The sequence below is a fragment of the Parus major genome, chromosome 5, assembly GCF_001522545.3.
Source record: "Parus major isolate Abel chromosome 5, Parus_major1.1, whole genome shotgun sequence".
Lineage (NCBI taxonomy): Eukaryota > Metazoa > Chordata > Aves > Passeriformes > Paridae > Parus > Parus major.
Window position 1 is genome coordinate 55,726,457 of NC_031774.1, and position 22,292 is coordinate 55,748,748.

The window sequence follows — 22,292 nt, forward strand, 5'->3', positions numbered from 1 at the left end:
CTCAGGCAGGCAGAGCAGTCTGGGTGATTTGTTTGTGTGTGGAAAGATCATTAAACAGGAATGTCAGGGATGGGCAGTGTCCCTAGGGAGACAAAAATGTGACTGGCTGTGTTAGAGTGAAGATGCAGATTGATGATTATTTGCTGTTGTGCTTTCTGTGAATTCATTCTATTCTCTTGTTTAGAAAGTTATCATAATTAAGATATTCTCCTTGATTGACACAGAAAACATTCTGCAGGCTGTCTGTTGATGTCAGTTCAAGGCAGCATTGCTTGCACAGGACATGACTGCTATTAAAAAAAATAAATCAAAGGTTTGCTATTTTTAATCTTGTAAATATTAAAAAACAAACATTTTGTGTTTACCTCCCTATATTGATTAAAATTGATGCTTTTAATCTCTTCCCACTGAAAAGGAAGGGCAGGGAATGTGCATGGTGCAATGGGAAGGAACATTGCCATTTCATTTTTGATTTCCAGATAAGGAAGTTTTTGCCAGCAGGCAGGATTTGCACAGGAAGAGGGGACAGAGGTGTGTTGTGTTACCTCACAAACCTCCAAGCAATTATTCCAGAGCAATGAATTTCTTCTTACAGGGGCTGCTGAGCCTAATTGCTCTGTAGATCTATGATTTCTTTTCAACCTGATAACTTCAAGAAAAGGGGAAAATGCTAAAAAACTGAGATGATTAATTCTGTCATTGCTTCCTGGAGCTGAACACCAGACATTTTAGCAACAGCATAGTATGACTTGAAGGTAAAAAATGAGCTTCTACCCCAGACTTCTCATTCCCTAACCCTTACTTCTGCCAGACCAGGAGTGCTGGTGGCAATGTACCCATGGCCATGGCTGGGGAAAGAGAACTTTTGCCTGTTCATTGGGATCATATCAGTGGATCCCCTGGGCTTCACAAGGCACAGGCAGAGCTTTCATCCATGTGGGAGTTGTCTGGCTGTACCCAAAATAGGATCCATTTTGACCCATCTAAAGATGATCAGTAACAACTTCACAGCAGTTTTGCAGTGGAGACAGCACTGATTTTATTTATTAGGTTTTTGCCTTCACTTGAACAAAAAGGCTCAACTAACTAACTAACTATTTATGCCAAATAAAACTCCCTGTATAAGGCTTTTCTTTTCTGTACAAGCATAAATCCATTAATCTATTATTTTTCAGCTCACTCTTCATAGATGCAATAATACCCAACGTGCTGGTTCAGCACACAATAATCATTGCAGTCCTGCAAATCCTAGATTTACCTTATTTTCAGTGGTATTTTGGAGCTGCTTTCTAAATTGCAAGTAGGAAAGTACTAAATTGTAAACAAAGTGCAAGAGGAACTTTGTGGGAAAGTTTGCATGAGTTCCACTAGTTTTAGTTAAAAATAAAACCCAGACTGTCACTTCCAGCTTAATGATTTCCTTTTTTAATTGTCTGCTAGTGGCTTTGATTAGCAAGCTGGCTCAGTTTAGGTCCCATGCAAAGAAAGTCAGGAGGAGCAAATTCAGGAGATGCTTAAATATATTCCAGAGGTGGGCACAGCTGTCAGGAGGGACAGGGACATTCTGGGAAGCACCTGAAATAAGCTGAGTCCCCTATAATTGCACTTCTGAGCAACTTACTGAAAGCTAAAAATATTCTGTGCATTTAGGAAGGAATATATATTATTATTTTGCTTTTTCTCCCATATTTTTACTTCTCAGAGCTTACAGCTGTAGCTCTTAATTTGTTTCCCTTCCAGAAGATAACAAAACTGTAGTATAGTTTTTAGTTGTAGGTTACTGTTAAAGAAAGGAGCACAGTGTGTTCATTATAAACACTTCTGATTCTCTTAACTCCATTAATTAAGCTGTCAGTGATCTTTTGATATTTTGAACTTTGGGACCTCCCCTCTGACTTCTGGGTGAATATCAGATTTTTTATTAGTACTCCACAAAGCTGTCTCAGCTGCCAAAAAGGTTCTATATACTGTTTCCTATATTCAATTTCCATCAGTCACTGTACCTCCAGAGCAGGGGGACTTACCTCTCTGTGCTCTCTGAGTACATATCCCTTTGGAAGCAGTCCATTGTCCTCTTTTTTATTATGATCAGTGCTCCTGTTACCGCAGGAACAGGCTCTGGCTTTTTCTGAGAGCCTAAAACACTTCACACTCCCTTAAAAATGTGAAAATGGGGACCTAAGCAACCAGCAGATGACAGCAGCAAAGAACAGCCATTTCTAATCAGGATATTTCTCACTGGTCAGATGAAATGAAGCCTTTTTTTAATGATTAAATTTGCTTTTCCATTCATGCCCATTACTTCCCTCTCAGTGAGCAGACATCGTTTTCCTTGTCCACGTCCCTGACCTTAACAGAGCATCCTGTCATCTCTGTAATTAATTTCTGTGTCTAACCTCACTATTTTCACCAATTCTGCCTTCCCTGACTCTGTGCCACTGTAGTGAATTTCCATGGTGTGTCTGAGGTAAATCCATGTTTAAATGGAGCAGTTGTTGGTGAGAGCAGCTCAATTATGGATGACCATCCTTCTCCCTGGCTGTATCGGCCATCCTGCCAAGGAAGGCTGCACTAGAAATGTAAATGGATGAACTGAATCATGCATGTTTTTCATGTGTGAATAATTGTCCCTGTTCCCATTTAGTGAAGGACTCAGCCAACAACCTCAAGATGTTCTACAGAAGTACATGAATAATAATTTACAAGCTCAGTGCAGCCATGCATTAATGTACCAAACAGATGCCTGGCTGAGCCTGATGAACCATCAGCCGTAACTTAAAGCATTTGTTAGAAATTTTCTAGTGTCCCATGAAGAGCTTCCTGCCAGACCAGTTGGGCTCAAATTCAGTCCAACGTGTCAGACAGCTGCTAATAGGGATGGCAAGGAATCTGCTGGGACAGAGACTGGGCTTGCAAAACCCCAACAGCCTTCTTTAGCCTTGCTGGCCTCCTTCAGGGCAAGGTGCTCTGGCCCCCTGCATCAGCCCTGCCCCATGGTGGAACATAGAATTACAGATTCACAGAATGGTTTGGGTCTGTTTGGCTTCAAAGATCATTTCCACACCTGCTGCCATGGGCAGGGACACCTTCCACTAGAGCAGGTTGCTCTGAGCCCCATCCAGTGAGGCTTTGCACACCCCCAGGGATGGGGCATCCACAGCTTCTCTGGGCACCCTGTGCCAGGGCCACCCTCACAGGGAAGATTCCTTCCTTAAATTGAATCTAAACCTGTCCTCTGGCAGTATAAATTATATATCCATTTTCCCTTGTCCTATTACTGCGTGCCCTGGTCAAAAGTCCATCTCCAGTGCTCTTGTAGCCCCTTTGGATACTGGAAGGAGCTCTCAGGTCGTCTCCCTGGAGCCTTGTCCAGGCTGAACAAGCCCAGCTCTCTCTGTCTGTCATCATAGGTGAGGTTCTGCAGCCCTCTGAGCCTCTTCATAGTCTTGACATCCAACACAACTGCACATTTGTAGGCATCCCCCAGCATCTGAGGCAGATATCAAACCCCACTGAGGAGAGGCAGCCTCCTGACAAGGCCTTCCTGGGAGAAGGAGACTGAAGAACTTCTGTCTTGTGTGGGAGCCTTGGGGTTAGCTGGATTTTTTGGGCATCAGAAAAAAATAAAAAAATAAAAAAAAAAAACCAGGGAGATGCTTTAGCCAACATTTCTGAGCTGAGGAGCTCTGGGAGGCAAACCCAGAATTTGAGATGGAAAATAACAGAGGTGGAGATCTGTGGTTTTTGTGTAGAGTCTTTTTACATCCCTGCAGCAGTGTTTATCCTGCACCAGCTGGTGTTTCATTAATTGTGTGTGCACAGGGAATGGTAGAAGGCAATACAAACTCTGGGTAAACAGGGTGAAGCATGGCCACAAATAGGGAAATACAGAATCGTCAATGTTATTGATGGCAAAGACCTGTTACTTGTGCAGGTACAGGGTTTTCTTCTAGCCCCAGAGAGGAAGAGGGGACTGACTCCAGTTTTACATGAAGAGGTAATTTCTGATCACTTTTAAAGCCAGGTTTTCCAGAGTATGTAATACTGAGGATTACAAACTAAATTGTTTAGGTCTGGAGCAATGAGATAAGCGAGGGCTGCAAAACCAGCAGGCTCAGCCCCTACAGAGCATCCCATGTCAGTGCCTGAGTACATGGATGGGAACAAAAACAGTGCTGGTGAGCTTTATAAAGATCCACAGCCAGCAAAGAGCCGGGGTTGAGGTACAGATAGTAGGGAAGATCACCAAGAAGCACATGAGAAAAATGGAAGGAGCTTTCCCCAAGAGTAGATGCGGTGTGGAGACCCAATAGAATGATACCCACAAGCAGGATATGGTCAGATTGTTAAAACCCTTCCAGCACAGCCTTAGCTCATGGCCATGAAAGCCCAGGGACTGATTTAATGCAGTCAGCGTGCAAGTGGGAAGGAAATGGCTCTTCACCACACCATCTGTTCATGGCATCCCCCTAACCCCACCAGTTAACTCTTCTCTTCCTCCTGTGGATGGATTCCCTTCAGGAATAAACACAAGGCTCTGCAGAGTCCCCACTTGCCTCAGTCACATCTCCTGAGCTGGGGAAACATCAGTGCTCCCTCTGGGGACAGGGAGAGCACTTCATCCTCTGGGGGTGAGTGTCATGTAGGCAGCCCCATGGTGCTGTCCACACGAGGACTGTCAGCAGCAGCTCCATCTCTCACAAGTGGCTTCAGGGAGCAGCACACTGAATTTCACACGGCTGATGCTGTGTTTCTGTCTGTGGGACAGCTCTCCTCCTGCCTTTCCAGGCTGTGGGTGATTTCCCTTGACTCTCTGTCCCAAAAAGGAAGAGCTCTTTGCTGATGCACATTCAAGTACGAGGAAACATTAGCAAAATCATTTAAATGTGGTCTTTAAAAATTAATTTGATCTGATTATGCTGTAAGTAGAAGGCCCCTGCTCTGCTGACAATTACAGAGATGTCTCTAAAAAGACTGTAATTCCTTTGGTCTCCTCAGCTGAAGCACCCTCAGTGGCAGAGCTAAGCCAGCCACTTAAGGCTAAAGGGACAAGTTTTAGGTGAAAGTAGCACATCCTCTTCATGGTGTATTTCTTCTTGACAGCATACTTAATGCTTTCATGCTTGTGTCTTGGGTCTTTTTTTTCTCCCCAAGTGGTTCCTCCCCACTGAAGCAGTGGCTGTCATCATATTAAAGGCAATTTCAGCATGTTCCAACAGCCAGCTCTCCTTAATCACACACTGCCAACCAAGAGCTCCCAAATGGGAAAAGCTTTGCTCTTGCTGGGTGAGATGTTTCACTTGAAGCATCCCTGGGATACTTTTTAAGGTTATTTCACCAAGCTTTCTATAGTTAAATTAAGTAGATGATGAAAGTTTAAATAACCTTTTGGTCTTCTTTTCCTGTCAAATTTGGATTTCCCAGTGGTTTAACTGAGTTATTTCACATCTATTGCATAGTGGGCTGAGTCTGTCTTTGAGAGGTGTTAATCCATTTCAAGTCTTGATTTCAAATTGAAAGAATTTCCAGGTCACCCTGTCAGTGGATTTTGTGCTGTGTCTGAGCACAGATGTGAGTTGCTGAAGTGCCCCAACTCATTCTCTCTGCCAGCATCCCTGTGGCTTTGTTTGCAGGGCATCCCATGGGTGAGGTAGACACTGGGATATGGTCAAGTGGTCATTTGAGCTCAGGTTTCATCCCAAAGAGCTGTAGAAAGGGAGTGAGCACTGGCAGAAGTGTCCTGACTTTGCTCTAGACAGCTTCAGTCTTCTCTGGTATGGCAATAGGCTGTATAGGAAAAGGAATAGCTGAGGTAATTTGGCCATGGTTGGCTGGCTGAGTGCAGAACCACAGTGCAGTGTGAGCTGGGCTTGGAAACAGAGACAGGCGAGAGCAGTTCTGAATGCAGCCAAATCAGAGAATCACAGAATCCCATGGTGGTTCAGGTTGGAAGGGACCTCAGTGGATCATCAGGTCCCACCTCCCTGTTCCAGCAGGGCCATCCCAGAGCACAGGGCACAGGATTGTGTCCAGATGGGTCTGGAGTATCTCCAGCAAGGGAGACTCCACACCCGCTCTGGGCAATCTGTTCCAGTGCTCAGTCACTGCATAGGAGAGAAGCTTTCCCTTGTGTTCAGTGGAACTCCTGAGCATCAATTTCTGCCCATTTTCTCCTGCTTGCCACCACTGAGAAGAGCCTTTCTCTGTCTTCTTGGATCCTGCCTTTCTGCAGGGGGACACTGCTGTGGGACAGAAGGAGCCCTGGTGCCCTTCTATGTGGTGTGACATAGGTCAGGTCTTGGACTGGGATCTAGAAGCAAATGGGAAAGAAACAAATGATTGCCCATACACCAGTCTAAAACTGCTCCAGTCATGAACACTGGAATGTTTTTGGCTTAGCTTGAGTCTGGAGTTGACTCTCCCCACTAAATTGATCTCTGTTATTAGCCCTGATTCAGGTGAGGAATATCTGAAAGTGACTGAGCAGCATGTTTTACCCCCCTGTTTTGTGATGATGTCTTGGCTCTTGTAGGTGCTGAGGCTGCCCCCTGTCCTTTCCACTTGGGTTTTTAAAATTATTTTTTCATTCCTGACTTACCAGTTCCAGACAAAACTGATGGTGTTCTACATGGCATGGCAATGGAAGTGCATTGTTTTAATTGAAGCTCCTGCTGTAAAAGCTTTTCAATAAATTAACAAAACCTTGAAAGGGATGAAGTGAACAGAGTAGCTGGTGGCACATTCCATATAAAACCAAGGTTTCTGAAAGCCAGCTAGAATGTTCTCAGCGTCAGAAACAAGGCTGATAGCAATGGGTGTTATTTTTTATTGGACCAGTGGATATAGCTGGAAAAAATCAAAAATCTTTCAGTTACAAAATGCTTTTTCTGGTCTGAAGACTTCAGATTAAATTTCAGGCACTTTATAGTCTGGTACAGTAATATTTAAGTTAAAAAAGAAAGCCATAATGATTCCAATTAATTTAAATTTCCACTTAAAGCAGACAGGAGAGAGTAGGACATTTGGGGAACAATTTGCAATTCTTTTGCTGATGTATTACTTTGTAAATGGAGAGACTCTCTTAGGCATTTAGTGAGACCATTTAGTCTTCAGGCAAAAAGCAATAAGAGGCAAAAACAAGAGAAGAAAACACGAATTCTGCAAATCCTCTGTGCCTGTTGCTCTGTGCTGGGGATATGCAGGAACACTGCACAAGCAGGGCTGGCCAAAAGCCAAACATGAAGATTTTGATATTTTTCATTGGAATAAAAGCACAACTTTCTGAAAATTGTCACTAAATAAACAGAAATAGTTCTGCCTCCCTCCTCACCCCTCTCCCGGCCTGAGCAGCAGTAAGTTGTCCTGGTCTGGATTTAATTCCAGCAATTAACTGCAATTAAAGTTGAGCCCTTTCAATTATTTCAAATCCAGAACTCTACACACCAGACAGTGGTGAAAAGAAAGGTTGTTATTATATTAATAATCTTTTACTTCTAAAATATATATTTATATGTTTAATCTTTTTGCAATATGGATTTTCCTACTATAGGGGCTTTAGGTTGGAAACCTTGGTTTCTTCCCCTTAGTTTATCCACTCAAGAGCTCAGTGACCCTGGGCAGGTGATGCATGACCTCTCTGTGCCCTGGTGGCCTCTGGCACAAATGGCAGCTACGTAAATCCAACTTCCTCCAATACAGGGAAAGGGGAGTGGTGGATTAGTGCTGCATATTATTATTGATGATTGATTTTCTACTCCAAGTTAAATCAGGCTGAAGAGCAGCTTATGAAGTCTTTTGGCACTTTTTCTCTGTTTCTGCCGTGTGCCCCAAGCTCGAACCACCCTGCTGTCATCTGGAGGCTTTGAACTGTGTTTCCCTCTCCCTGCCCAGGAGCGTGTCCCCCTTAGGAGATCCTGGGAGAAATGAAGGCTGTTTTCTCTTTTAATCATCTCTGGTAAAATGCAGAGACAGTAGCTCATCTGCAGCACAGATGAGCCTGGATCAATTGGCAGTGCTGCTGACTGACATTTCATTAGGCCAGTGCCAATAGCAGGTATTGATCCAGCAGCCAATCGATGTAAGTTTGCCTGATGGAGTTGGGAACTGTCCTGTGGAAGGGGGCACTGTCTGGCAGTGAGCACAGCACCCCTCAGCTGGGCTGGGAGGAACTGGGAAGCTCCCAGCAGCTCCTGAGCCCTGGGGAACCTGATGGTGACGTGCTGGCAGGATAGGTGGTGACAATGTGGTCGTGGTGCCACGTGCCACCATCTCTTTACACCAGTGGGGTTCTCTGAAAGTCATGAGATGGGCTGGTTGGGGTGGGTGAGGCTGTCTTTGCTGGGATTCACTTCCACATGCAGTGAAAGATCTTGGGTATAATGGGCTTGGATTTTTAGCCATCAGCAGGGCTCCACTTTCCCCCTCAGCTTCCCTTCTTGCAGGAGAAAGAAACATCTGCAAAATGGAAGAAAAAAAAAAAAAAAAGAAATCCTGTCAAGAGAAATCTGCTCTTCTCTCTACCTTAATTCCAGACAAAGAAAGAGGAGAAATATCTCCCTTGCCCTTTGCTCTCTAATAACCTGCAAGGAAGAAAAGAGGACGGGGAAGGCGAGATGAATATGTGTCACTCTCTATCAAGAGCACATCTGCAAGTAGTTTGCTCACCCACCAAATGACCAGTCCAGATTAGACTTGTTTACATGTGGGAGTTGTTAGGGAGTAAAGGAAGGCATGAATTTAACTCCCAAAGTGGATAAACCTAACCAGTGGGAGGGAACAGGGGTCTCCACGAGACACTGCTCAGTAATAGTTACACTGCAGCAGTCATACTCAAATTGTTCTCTGCTCAATTTCCCCGTGTTTAACCAACTCTGTGTTATATACAGAAAACAGATGCATTATTTCAGCTCCCTGATCCAGTTCAGTCTTTTTATTGAGTTCAGGGTAGGATTTAGGGTCCTTAAAAGGAATTAGGAGGCTAAAGCTGGGCTTCTTTGCTGCCACTTGTGACAGGAGCCCAAGAGGGGCAGTGTGTGTTTGGACCATGGTCACAGTCCTTCTGAGGCCACACAGATCAATACTTCACTCTGCAACAGACTGACCCTAAACAAGGCCAAGCAGCAACAGACCCTGGTTGAAACCCACCATAAATTCATAAACAAAGTAGCTTTTCTGGTTTATTGATTAAAATAATTTTGTGTGGGGAAGATGCATTTTGCTCACTTGGATAGTATTGCAGAAGTCATTCTGAGTCTGTCTGCTCTGCAACATGCTAAAGCATCTGCTGTTTGGTTACAGCAATGAAAACAGAAAATAGTGAGTGAAAAAGCAGCAAAAATAAGCAATCAATTCCAATTCCAGTCTCATTTAAATAACAGTGGCAAAACTCCTCACTTCCAAAGGTGCACAGTGCCCTTCTTCAGCATCCCTTTCCCAGCAGACATCAGAGACAACAGCTGAACCTGCAGCCTCAGGAAATCTGAGTTGTTTTTCCCTGGGATTTGAAAAGATGGAGGCATCTCTGGGCAGGAGGTGCTCAGGCCTGAGTGACTGAAAGAACAGAAGAGCTCCTGATTCAGGAAACTGAGCTGCTCTCAGATAACGCTCTTGTAGTTGGTGAAAATCTGTAATTTTGCCAAGGGAGGAAAAGGTTTTGGCATTTCTTTTGGAAATCTGACTCCCTTGCTCAGCCCACACTTGGCTGAACATGTAATCACACCGTTTAAAGAATGAGTGTCCGTCCCAGCAGCTGAGTGATCTGACTGATCCTCCCTTGCAGAGCAGTGCTAGTGCTTTAATCAATCAGGGGATTGATGTCTCAGGGGCTGAGGACAGGACTCATTGTGCATCCCTGCTGCACTGCCCTGGACATCTTGGGGCAGCAGTGCCCTGGGCCCTTGATCTTGAGCTGAAACCCTGAGAACATCTATGTGCATTTTTTTTTAGTGACTATTTTTTTAATGAGCTGCCTCAGTTTTGGCAACAGGCCAGCACAGTGACCTCTCTGCCGTCAGCCATGGGTTTCAGCCTCTCAGCTGTAAATAGCAGTGATGGAGGGATTTCCAGCTAATTGGGGAAATGAGGGCAGTGTTATTATCCTCTCTTACACAGGGGGAGATGGAGACATGAAGAGGCAGAGTGATTTGTACAGGACTTCCCACTTGGCTGAAGGTCAGGCCAGCAGGATAATCCATCCCTGTGGATCCCAGCCTGGTGCTCTCTGTGTTCGGCCACGATGCTCTGGGGATGTGACAAATGAGACTTGGATCTCTGCCTGCTTCTCTCCTCTTTCTTCTTCCATCCAGCCATGTTTTAAATGAAATCAGGATGACTTCAGATCCATACCAAGTATGAAGTGGATGGGTCAGACTCTTAACCAATTTCTACTTAATATTCATGCTTTTTCAGAAATGCAGATCAGCCTAATTGGCTGCCAGCGTGCACAGATGTCTCTCTGCAAGAGTACTCAGGTGCTGGGAGAATTGATTGCAAACATGAAATGGAACCAGATTAGAATTTGACCTACAGTAACGAATTTCTAAACCACAGGACAAGCAGTAAAGAGATGATGGAGTTTGTGGACTTTGGAAATCAGTTATTGGCTGTTGTGCTTTTCTGAAGGGTCTCTCCCTCATTACATGTCCTGATTTCTCTTTAGATGAGCAGCTTGGGGGACAAAGATCTTTATTGGGTCATCATAAAAGAATGAACCTTTTCCTTGCACATAAAATGCCATTAAATATCCCTTAAAAGGGCTTTTTCAGCATCGAGGAAATAATTCTAATTTCCTTGAAGTGACATCACTCTGTTACTTGGATTGGAAATCTTCACATCTTTTACAGGTCAATTCTATAGTAGCTTAGGAAGAATGTACATGAATATAGTTTCTCCTAAGCAAAATTTAAATGTGCTTGGTAGGAAGCTTTTGCTGTGGCATGTTACCGTGTCTGTGAAGTCAGGATCAATGGAAATTTGCAGAAAGGCTATTATTTACTGTTTCTTTCAAGCAGCCAGAAGACTAACCTACAGAAATCTTCTTTTCCTCCAAAATCCAGCATGAAAGACTGTTTAGTGAAACATCCCTATCCTGGAGATTAACTAATTGCTCAGCAGTCAGTCATTTTCACTGCACAGCCAAGGACAGCGATTCCTTTCTCACGCACAGATGGAGCAATGCTGTAACACAAAACAGTTCCTGGGACAGGAGGATTAAGGGGAATTTACTGGAGAGCAATTAAAAGAGTTGTTAGAGCAGTTTGTTTTTGAGGCTGAATTTCACATCAAAGTGAAGCTATCTGAGGAGTGTACAGAACAGAAGAACAATAAAGCCATCATTTCAAAACATCTACTCTGCATCCATGGAGTGCAGATTAATAAAGTGAGCTAGGAGTTTATGGAGATTTGCAGGAGTGAATTATGGAAGCAGCCTAAAGGCTTGTGTGGGGTCATTTCCTATTCATCCATTTCTGCCCTGTCTTTCATAGTTTAACTTTTAAAATTTGCATTTTAATTCACGTAAACAAAAAAGGAAGATTTTTTAATATCATGGAAGTTGGTTTTTTTATTATTTTTCCCAAAGATAATATCTGAAAAATAAGATTGAATAGAATTTTAGCATCAGGTATTAGTAATGAGTCGTGTTCTCTGGGACCTGCCTAGATTTTAAAAACATCTTGGCTTTGGAGCAAGGGTTATACACTAGGAATTGGGCTTGGCTAGCCTAGTTTTCAGAATATCAGAAAAGAGGATCCCAGATATGCCCAGTTTTGACAGCTAAAGGCTCCTAGTGGGGACCAGGCCTCAAGGACTGAGGGTTGAAGCATCCTAGAGCTCCCCTGAGCCCATCAGAGCAATGGAATGGGAAGGGTTTGCTGGGTTTGGCAGTGCTTAGTGCCAGTGGTGGGAGTGATCCAAGCAGGATCTATCCTGCAACATCAGGGATGAGCTTTGCAGTGCAAAGGGTTTTTCCCAGGGGCTGTGGGAAGGGCATCTCCCTTCCCCTGCTGGAAGGTTTTCCTGGGAAGTGTGGTGAGAACAAGGGGGAAGGGGTGGCTTTCCTTTCCCTGCTGGTGGCACACCCTGTTGCTCCATGTAGGCAAAAACATCTGGTTTTCCACAAACTCTCACTGAGAGCCACCAGTCTGGCAGGGTCTGCTGGGCAGTCGTGGCTTGTCCTCCCTCTGCAGCTTTTGAAAGAATAATGTTTGTCTGTAAGGACTGGCTGGTCCCTGAGGCTGTGGGGCAATACCCCAACATGCTGGGGTGGAAATAAAAATAGCATCAGGTGAAGGGTGCAGAACCCACACATCCACACAGAGAAAAACTTTACAGGAGGCTTTTTTATATGGTCTGCACCAAAGCCTGACATTTGCACTGCCACAGGTAGGGATTTAAATCCTCCATGGCCACCATCCACAGAGGATGTCTGCACACAGGGACAGGCACTGTACAGACACCAGAGGCAAACAGCATCTCAGGGTACAGCTTGTCTGACCTGCTTTAACATTCAGCTGCAGGTGAGATGACTCAAACCTTCCAAGTGCTTTTGTCTTCCTCCCTCTGCTGTGCAGGGCTCCTGGAGGGCGAGTTCAGATGCAGACAGAGGCTTTGTAGGTGAGCCCTGTTCTGTCTGTGCTCTGGAAATTGGGTGTATTTTATGGAGCAGGAAATGTATTTATGTATTATGTATTTTCAGGAGCAGGAAATAGCACACTCATCTGCGCTGGGGTATCCTGTGTCTAAATCCTGGATCTGACACAAATCCATCTTCCACATTAGCATGACAAAAATATAAATTACTTCTGTGCAGTGCACTCCAAGATGTGAAAATTAATAGTATTTTTTGCAGATGTCTTTACGGAAATTTATGTTGTACAGCCTTGTAGCATTATTTCCAAAGAAAATGAGATCTGTGTTATTGCAGTATTGGATATTGGTTATACCACTTAAAACTTTTAAAATCCATTTGCCAGCTTCAGGCTAAGCTTGTGTCATTTCAGGCCAAGGAGGCAAGGGAAGGCAGCTCTCCTGTTTCCAAAAGAGAAAAAAAAAAGGCAAAAAGGTTTATATAAAAGGATGCCAAGACCAACACACCTTGTGAAAACACTCCAATTCCCTTTTTGTATGGAAATTAGACATTCCTGGAGGAGATGGACCAGTCCAAATCCTTCTGGTGGGATCTGAAAGCTGATGAAGGAGCTGCTGAGTGGGTCTCAGCCAACTGCAAACCAGCTGCCAGCTCTGCAGTGTGGTTTGTGGAAGGGTGCATTTCCCTGAGGTCCTGCCTCCATCATTTGGAAAGCTCCAAAACTTTGTCTGCTCGCTCCATCTGCAGTGTTTTCAAGTACAGCTCTGAACCAGAGCTGTCAGATGGGTCCAGGTTAAAAAGAAGCCCTATATTTCTGCAAATTTATTAACCTGGTTCAGACTAGATGATCTTGATTCCAACCTTAATGATTCTATAATTCTATAATTCTTATCTCACTGATCTCAGATGCCTTCTAAAATGTTACTGTATTAAATAGGAACAAAAATACAGGGATCTGGACAAGTACATAGGGTTGTGAACAATCAGATGCAAGGGAGATGGGGCTTCTACAAGACATTAATGCAGACAAGGTAATTACCCCTGAACCAAACAAACTTTTGAGAGATGATGTACACTGACACCAGCCTGGTCTGTGCTTTAACGAGAGTGACCTGAGGTTACTGAGTGGATGTAGCTGTGGGGATTGAAGTGTGGTGTTTCTGCTGCAGAAATGCCCAGTGAGCTGAGTCAAACCAATTCCCCCAGGAAAGGGTCTTCAGACTGTGAAAATCTTTGCTTTTTGATGGCTTTGTGTGGCTCTCCCTCCCTCCTTCCCTCTCTCTCAGTCTGCACACACACTGCATCCATCACCATGACAACTGTGGGCCCTCTGGATCCATGGCTGTCCCTGTCTGGATTTCTGTGGAGAGCAGCAGGCACACCTTGAGTGCCACTAGCAACAGCATGGGATGTTCAGGCACAGGACAGGATGATCTCTGGTCAAACACCTGCCACTTTTTATGAACTTACTGTAATTCTTCAAGACTTTTACCAGTTCTTTAATCCCTTCACGTACCTGCCTTGGAGTCACTTATTAAGGGATCTTTGTGAGATCTCCTGTATGGAGCAAGGTCATGGAGGGATGATTTTCACAGTACTGCTACAAAAAAAGACAGCAGACAAGGGATGCATTTCAAAGCACCTGAAAAAGCCACAGCTTTACTCATTAATTCAGTGTGTGTGTCTCAGTCTTGAGCTGGCTCCCTGACTCGGTGCTGTTGCCCTCATCTGCACTTGGCTTTGGGGTTGGTTATAGGAGCTGACACCTCCCAGGAGCTGCTCCAGAAGTGACACATCCACTGGCAGCACCTTTGGGAAGGTCCCCCTTTGGAAAGGACAGAGTTCACACTCACAGGAGTTACCTCTTGGTATGGAAGGAAGGGAAAGGAGGCTGAGGTTGAGATCAGATAGAGAATCTGAAATTGCTGTTGTCTCCTCCATGCCTGCCTCATAAATAACTGGAGTATTTCAGTCCCCTTGGCTTGCTATCAGTTAACTTCTGCTTCATCTTTGCCAGCTCAGTAATTAATGTCATCTCTGTTGCCCCTTCTTCCCAAAATAAATGCACTAAAAAGAACTCAGGAACCTGGGACCAAAATTTGTTCCACATGAAACAGTCTTTCACAATCTGATCCATAAAGGGAGTCCTGCACTTAATGTCTGTTACATTAATTAATTTAGAACATGATGTGAGAGAGGAGAGTGGCTCTTTACTCCTTGAGATAAACTCTATACACAAATAATTCAGCTTCTGATTAACTCTTTGGAAGATTGTGTCTGTTCCTGGGACAGATATTTGGACAAGCCTATGTGTAACTACTCTAAAAAGGGTCAGGAACAAGTGAAATAGTTCATCCAATTTAAGATTTCAAAATAATACTCTCCTAATCTGCAGAGAGATGTCAGATTGCATGAGATGTTTTTCTATTCTTATTTATAAAAAATAAATAAAAAAAAAAAGCTGGTTGAAGTTATTAGACATTAATAGAATTAAGTCTCCATGTAAACATTTGTAAATGTAAACACATTTTAACTATTCTGGTTTAGTTTAAACCACTTTGGAAGTGGATTAAATCCAGCCACATGAAAAATATCCTAATATGGAAAAAATTGGTAATGAAAAATAACTATTGCTCTGTTAGTGGTAGAATTCACATCTTGGGGTTTTTTTTCAGTACTTTGTATGTGTAAGATCATTCTTTTCTTTTACTTGTACATATTCTACTGATCTCAAGTACTCCTGACCAAAACTGGATTCTTGCTGTGCTAGGGGTACATCTTCCTTGGTTGAGGGGAAAGAAGAGGGGCAAGTTCACCATGGGTTGATTTCCTTGAAGTAATTCAAGTAATTCCTTGAAGTATTTCAGTGGGAGAGTGAGGACCAAGAGCTCAGTCTCCATCCAAAGTGCCATTATCCCACAGGGTCAGTTGGGATGTGAGGGTCTGCTTGGTTACACATTTCAGAGTGAAAAAGAAAATAAAGCAGCTATGAACACGTACAGGTTACATGAGAAAGCCAAGGGGGGAGGAGGCCCAGGGCTGGGCTCCACTGAGGTAGATGAGTCCTGAATTCTTGACTCTCAGCTAACCCCATGACTTTTTAGTCCCTGGGCATTTCTGCACTAATTCAGCATTTGGCAGATCTGCTTCTTCAAAGGAGCTGCCCATAACCATTCCAGGCTGTAGCATTTTCTGTCCCAAGAGAAGAAAAAGGAAATAATTCGTTGAAGAGGTCTGTCACCTTGAGTCCTGCAAGAAGCTGAGAGAACATGTTCTGAGGAGGTGACTGCAGGGCTTTGTGTGTGTGTCTTCTCCACTGCATGGGCATAAAGTAGGGGTAAAGCTCATGGCTGTGAGTGGTCAGCGGGTCCTTGGCCCCACACCGCCAGACCAGCTTTGCAGTGTGTATCTGATGGCATTTCCCACCTTGGGAACACATCCCTTTCAGCTTTTCCCAAAGTGTTTGCTCTGCTCTGAGCCTCAGCAGCACTCAGGCTCAGACCCCACTACCACTGGGCTCGACCCATCCGAGTGAAACCTGGGGAAAAATGCTTCACAGTCATTTCCTGACTTTGATAAGGACACACTTCAGGAGTATGAGGTACAGGTGGTGTCAGATTAGAGAGGTTTTGGCTTTTCTTCTGCCAAACCCAGCAGCAGCAGCAGCAGCAGTCACTGGTAATTATATTCTGTGCAGGGAGATAACATCTGTCTGGAGGAGGTTTGAACTGAGTCTAGAAGAGGGACAAAAGAACCAAGATTGGACTGGGGGAGAAAGGGAGGTGAGGGTAATTTTCAGTGAAGTGCAAGCTTCAGGAGAGGAATCAAAAACTGCTGCTGTGGTCTTTGTTGTTGTCATTTTGGTTATTATAAACATGCAGCAGGACAGAAGCTGTCAGAGTTGCCTCGTGCCTTTCCCAATGGCACATCCAGTGCCACACTGGCCAGGGAAGCTCCACGGGCTTGTACCAGGCTGCTGGCATCTGTCTCCCTTCCAGCATCCCCCACTGCCTCTGCACAGCAGCTGCCAGGCACAGGCTGGCTGCAGGAGAGCAGGGTGCTCAAGCTGTGAAACAGATTCGTGGCCAGAAAGCCAGGGAAACAGAAACTTGGAATGGTTTGGGTTGGAAGGGACCTTAAAGATCATCCATTTCCAGCCCTGCTATGGGCAGGGACATCTTCCATTTTCTCAGATTGCACAGAGCCCCATCCAGCCTGGTCTGGAACACTGCCAGGGTTGGGGCAGACACGGTTTCTCTGATCAGCCTGTGCCAGGGCCTCAGCACCCTCACAGTGAAGGATTTCTTCCTAGTCCAGCCTAACCTACTCTTATTTTAAAGCCACTCTCCCTTTGTCCTGTCACTACACAACCTTTTAAAGCAATGGGTAGAGGATGTGACCCCAGCACAGATGTTTTCAGGGGCTCAGCACAAGGCAGAGCAGCCACACAGGGACACCAGCAGAGGAACCAGCCATGTCCCCTGAGACACACCTTGGGGACACATCCTTGCAGCTGGTGGCTTTCACTGTTGCATCTTCTGCCAGAGGTGCTGCGCTGCCCACCGGGGAAAGAGAGGCACAAACAAAACATCACACACAACCCACCTTCCAAATCTGCCTTTAGAGAGCGTGGCTTCAATTAAATGTAATCACTCAATTTTGAATCAAGGGCAACTTCTCTTGCCATTGTTTGCCCTCCCCAGAGGCCCAAGAGAGAGAGTAGCTCCATGAGGGCAGCTGCTAATGAAGGGGAGCCTCCAAATGAGGGAATGTGTCACTGCATCTAGGTCAGAGGAGTCAGATGGAAGTAACTTCCATGGTTATCCCTTGGTTTTGTTTCTGTTTTTTAACTGGCCTTCTAATAAATTAACCACATTATTATAAGCAGCTGCATCTATCAGCAGCAGGCAAGGATATATCCACTGAAAGCTCTCTAATGAAGCTTTGAAGTCCAGCTCATCCCAGATTCATGCAGTGAAGGATCTGTAGCCATTGTGGCACCTCTCTACTGACTTCTGAAGATGTGAGACTTGAAAGGAAATAGATACTCAAATATGGATACTCAAGTTGGTATTTCAAGGGCTTTATTTTCCTTTTCTTACCACACTGTCCCTTTTTTAAACACAGTCCATGTTTGTGTTTAATCATGGGCTGCTTCTCATAGTGTTGTCAAGCAGAGAACCAGTTTCCCCCCCACTCTGCCTCAGTCCCACACTCAAGAAAACTGGATGAACATAAAAAAAAATAAAATCATATGAGCAACATGCAGAAAATCAACAAAAACGTTTTGCTCTGCGAATCCTCTCCCAGCTCGAAGCTCAAATTCTTTTTTTTGTAGCAGTCTGAGACGTGCTGCTGGGTGAAATAGCATTAAATGGCATGGCATGATGAGATGGTGGATACTGCTGGGTCTTAGAGCCGCACACAGCCCTGTTACGCTGCTTCTCCGTGCACCTACACATATAAGGCATACTAATTCTGCATTAAACACCCATAAAGTGTGTGAAGCCACACATGTGGTCCATGGGGAACCTAACTGCACCCTCCAACACTCCTAAAATACCCTAACCCTAACAGCAAAACCAGCAAGTACTGAGCAGGTTGGGATTTTCCAGCCTCTGGAAGGGTGTGTACATTGAATTTATTTTGCAGCTGTGTAGTCCCTGCTGAATTACTGTTTCCTTTTGATCTGTACTAAAGATAGTGACAGAGCAGGTATGAGCGTGAGTAATGGGTAGGTTGGCATCTCAGTATTTGGGTTCTTTGTCAACTGCTTTCTTCTCTTTGTTCAGTTTCTTTACTTCTGTTGGTGTCGGGATATTTTTAGTTCTTCAAGAAGAAGTATCTTCTGCATCAAGAAAGAAGGTGAAAGGCACTTCTAATGCATCCTGTTCAGAAAGTGTGTGTGTGTATGTACCCTATCTATAGTGGTTAATCTTGAGGTTGCTGTGTCTTGATCAGCTCCATTTGAATTCACTAAAAAAAAAAACTAAGATGGAAAGGAAGATCAGAAATAAGGATTAAGAGAGAAATGGCTGTTCTCAAGACTGTTTACCCATCTCAAATTAATATTTTCATGCGATGTCCTTTGGGTCCTGACTCTGTTGTGAATTTATTCCCCACAGATCATCTTCAGGAAGATCAGTGATGTCAAGAAGGAGGAAGAGGAGCGCCTGCGCCAGAAGAACGAGGTGACGCTGAGCATCCCTGTGGACCACCCTGTGCGGAAACTCTTCCAGAAATTCAAGCAGCAGAAGGAGATGCGCAATCAAGGCTCCACCCACATCGATCCAGAGCGGAACCAGCTGCAGGTGGAAAGCAGGAGCGTGCAGAACGGGGCCTCCATCACGGGCACCAGCGTGGTCACCGTGTCCCAGATCACGCCCATCCAGACCACGCTGGCGTACATGAAGACCAGCGAGGCCGTGAAGCAGAACAACCGCGACGCGATGGAGCTGAAGCCAAACGGAAACGGAGACCAGAAATGTCTCAAAGTGAACAGCCCCATGAGGATGAAAAACGGGAACGGGAAAGGCTGGCTTCGGCTGAAGAACACGATGGGGGCCCATGAGGAGAAGAAGGAGGACTGGAACAACGTCACCAAGGCTGAGTCCATGGGGTTGCTGTCCGACGACCCCAAGTCCAATGACTCGGAGAACGGTGTAAATAAAAACCCACTGAGGAAAACAGATTCTTGTGACAGTGGAATAACAAAAAGTGACCTTCGCTTGGATAAAGCTGGTGAGACTCGCAGCCCCCTGGAGCACAGCCCCATCCAGGCGGATGCTAGGTGTCCTTTCTACCCCATTCCTGAGCAGGCCTTACAAACCACGCTGCAGGAAGTCAAGCACGAACTCAAAGAAGATATCCAGCTGCTAAGCAGCAGGATGGCTGCCCTTGAGAAGCAGGTGGCAGAAATTTTAAAAATATTGTCTGAAAAGAACGTATCCCAGCTCTCTTCCCCCAAGTCTCATTTATCACCCCAGTCCCCTCCCCAGATATCCTGTCAGGATATTTTTAGTGTTTCAAGGCCTGCATCACCTGAATCTGAAAAAGATGAAATCCACTTTTAGCCTATACCTATGTGTATATATGTATACAGTATATATGCAGAGTTGTATATATACCTTTATACATATATATATATGTGTGTGTATACGGTAAATATATATACATATATATTTTCACTTGCATCCAATATGACTTGAACACACCAAGGATTTTGATATGTAAATATTGCATGTCCAGCTGGATTCTGGCCTGCCAAAGAAAGCAATTATTAACATAGATATTGCTTGTATAATATGCAGTTGACTGCATGCACACTTTACATTTATTTATAATCTCTATTATGTAATAAAAGAATGACTTTTGTTTAACAAAGGCAATGTACTATTTAAAGAATCAGGGTCTTACCTGCCAATATTGCCATGACAGTTTTGATCTCAGGCTGGGTGAATTGAGCTTTTATTTCCTCACTGTCTTTTCTGCCGAGTTAAACAGTAGATTAATACAACGTGAAGGACACGTTCAGACTCCTGTTAGTATTGTTTCCTGGTATCATTCCATGACAATATACTGTATATTTGGTGATGAATTCCCCTACTCATCCTAAAGGGAGGGCTCAGCTCAGTGGGCAGGGAAGGGCACCGTGCCTGGTGCTAGGGTGGATCACTGGAATTTATTTGTGTGGGTATTGTGCATGCACAGCCTTTTATTTCAAGTATCCTCCTGCTCTTTTAACATCATAAGTAAGAAATAATAATAATAATACTAAGAATAATAATAATAATGGTGATTTATGTAACAACATGAAACTAACAGAAACTCTCTCAGTTGCACTCCCTGAGTGTTTGGGGCTAACTTCTTTCTTGAAAGCCTCCTTTTACTGATGCCATTTTTACTGAACTGTTAGAGTAACATTATGTAGATTCTCTTTGCAGCACTCAGTGGTGGTGTCCAGTTCTGTCAGTATCTTCATTAGCATGTCTCATTTTTGTGGGGTTGAGGTTGCTCTCTCACTGTCCCCTTTATTGCCCCTGGCAGAAAGACTTTGCACGAGGTCTGAGCAAGGGAGAGAACACTCATAGTTCAGCTTCTTGGGAGCCACGTGAGCAGGTTCGAAAGCCTGAAGTTAAAAGGCTGTGGTTAATCCCCCTCCACTCTCTTTCCTGAGGACATTTATCAGTCTGCCTTTAGAAAGAGAGAAGGTAACTGGTCAGGATGTAATTCTCTTTAGTCCAAGGTGCTTGGATGATAAGGTGTGTGTGGAGAGTGTTCTGGGGGGATGGAGCCCTGCCCGGAGTGCCGCTCGTGCCTTGGGCTCGTGGAAGGTGTCAGTGTGTGGAGGGGGCACGTTTCAAGAGCAGGCTTGGAGTGGCCACACAACCAGGTCCCACATGTTCTGAGTGCCTCAGGTCTGTGCCTGAGGCTCTGCCCCTCCTCTTACCTGGCTCCTGTCAGCATCTCCCAGCCTTGGGCCATGCTCAGACCCCCTCTCACCTCCTGGCTGGAGCTGCTGGCTTTGCAGGGCTGCAGCAGGGCAGGCTTTGCTGATCTGTTTGGAGCTGGGATTTTGGACTCTGCCTGGGTCTGCCCCTGAGTGTGGCAGGTGTTTTTGCCTCTCAATTTGCTCTGGTTTGAATCCAGGTACACGACATGCATAGCAGAAATTGCCACTGCAGCTTCAGAGATGTTAACTGGTGTGGCTTGAGGCCAGCCCAGCAGGACACAGTGGCTCCTTCAGAGCAGGTTTCCCCCTACCTAAAGCTTAAATGACCTCCTGTATCAAGATCCTGTGCTTTTAAAAGTGCCTGGAGTAAAAGATGTATGTACCACAAGGCATTGCTGTCAATCAGGTATATCAAATACACGGTTATGATCAGTGAGCATTCTATACACACACCAGTATTAGATCCAATTTGTAACATTAGGAAACCAGACTAAACTAAATCACTTCCTGAAAAACTAACAAAATCCCTAAAACCCAAACAAACCATCATTTGCAGTAGTGACAATTAGAAATCTACATCTTAGGGTGAACATATCTTCAACTGTGAAATTCAAGCCCATAAAGCTCCAAAAGCTCATAAGGAAGCCAAAGAAGTCATTGCTTCTGTTTTGTCAGCTCATGGAGGCTTTTTGGGTGATGATAGTTTTTTCTGTCCTGTTTCTGACCCTTTAGGAAATTAGAGATACTTAAAAAAATAAAATAAAATAAAAGGGAAGAACAAAAAGCCACAGTAAGAGCTCTTCCCAAAGTCTAGTGATCAAGCCACCCTCTCATTTTAGTTCTCTGCAGCTGCTCTGTCAAAATTTTCAGCTGTATTTTGTTGCTGGTGTTCTGACACAAGTGCAAATCCATGACTCTTGCAGCCATGGTTTGGACTGCAAGAACAACCTGCACCAGCAGAGCAGCAGGACCTCCAATTCCTGTGATAAATTCCACCTTGGGACTCTGGAAGAATGGTGGGGGTTATGGGGTTAGGGACTTTCAGGGTTGCTGCAGGAGTCTGTGCAGACCTTGTGGGTACAGTTCAAGTGCCAAGATTTCAAGTGTTGAATGTTCTTGCCTGACTTGGTCTGCTGGTTAAGACAGACACATGGCCACTGCCCAGGGCTGTCTGGTGAATAACTGAGTCACACAGGCTCAGTCTGGGGGCCAGACTTTGTTAAAATTCCTGGAATTCATGAATTCATGGATCCA

The 22,292-nt window shown here is 44.6% G+C and overlaps 1 protein-coding gene across 1 annotated transcript in view; it reads left to right on the forward strand.

Moving 5' to 3' along the window:
- KCNH5 (potassium voltage-gated channel subfamily H member 5) overlaps window positions 1–20,427 on the forward strand; it is a 147,752-nt gene extending 127,325 nt beyond the window's left edge. Inside the window, exon 11 of the mRNA XM_015629587.1 lies at window positions 18,712–20,427. Coding sequence (XP_015485073.1) covers window positions 18,712–19,659 — 948 coding nt within the window. The 3' untranslated portion in view covers window positions 19,660–20,427. The remainder of the gene's footprint in view (window positions 1–18,711) is intronic.
- The last annotated feature ends 1,865 nt before the right edge of the window (window positions 20,428–22,292 follow it).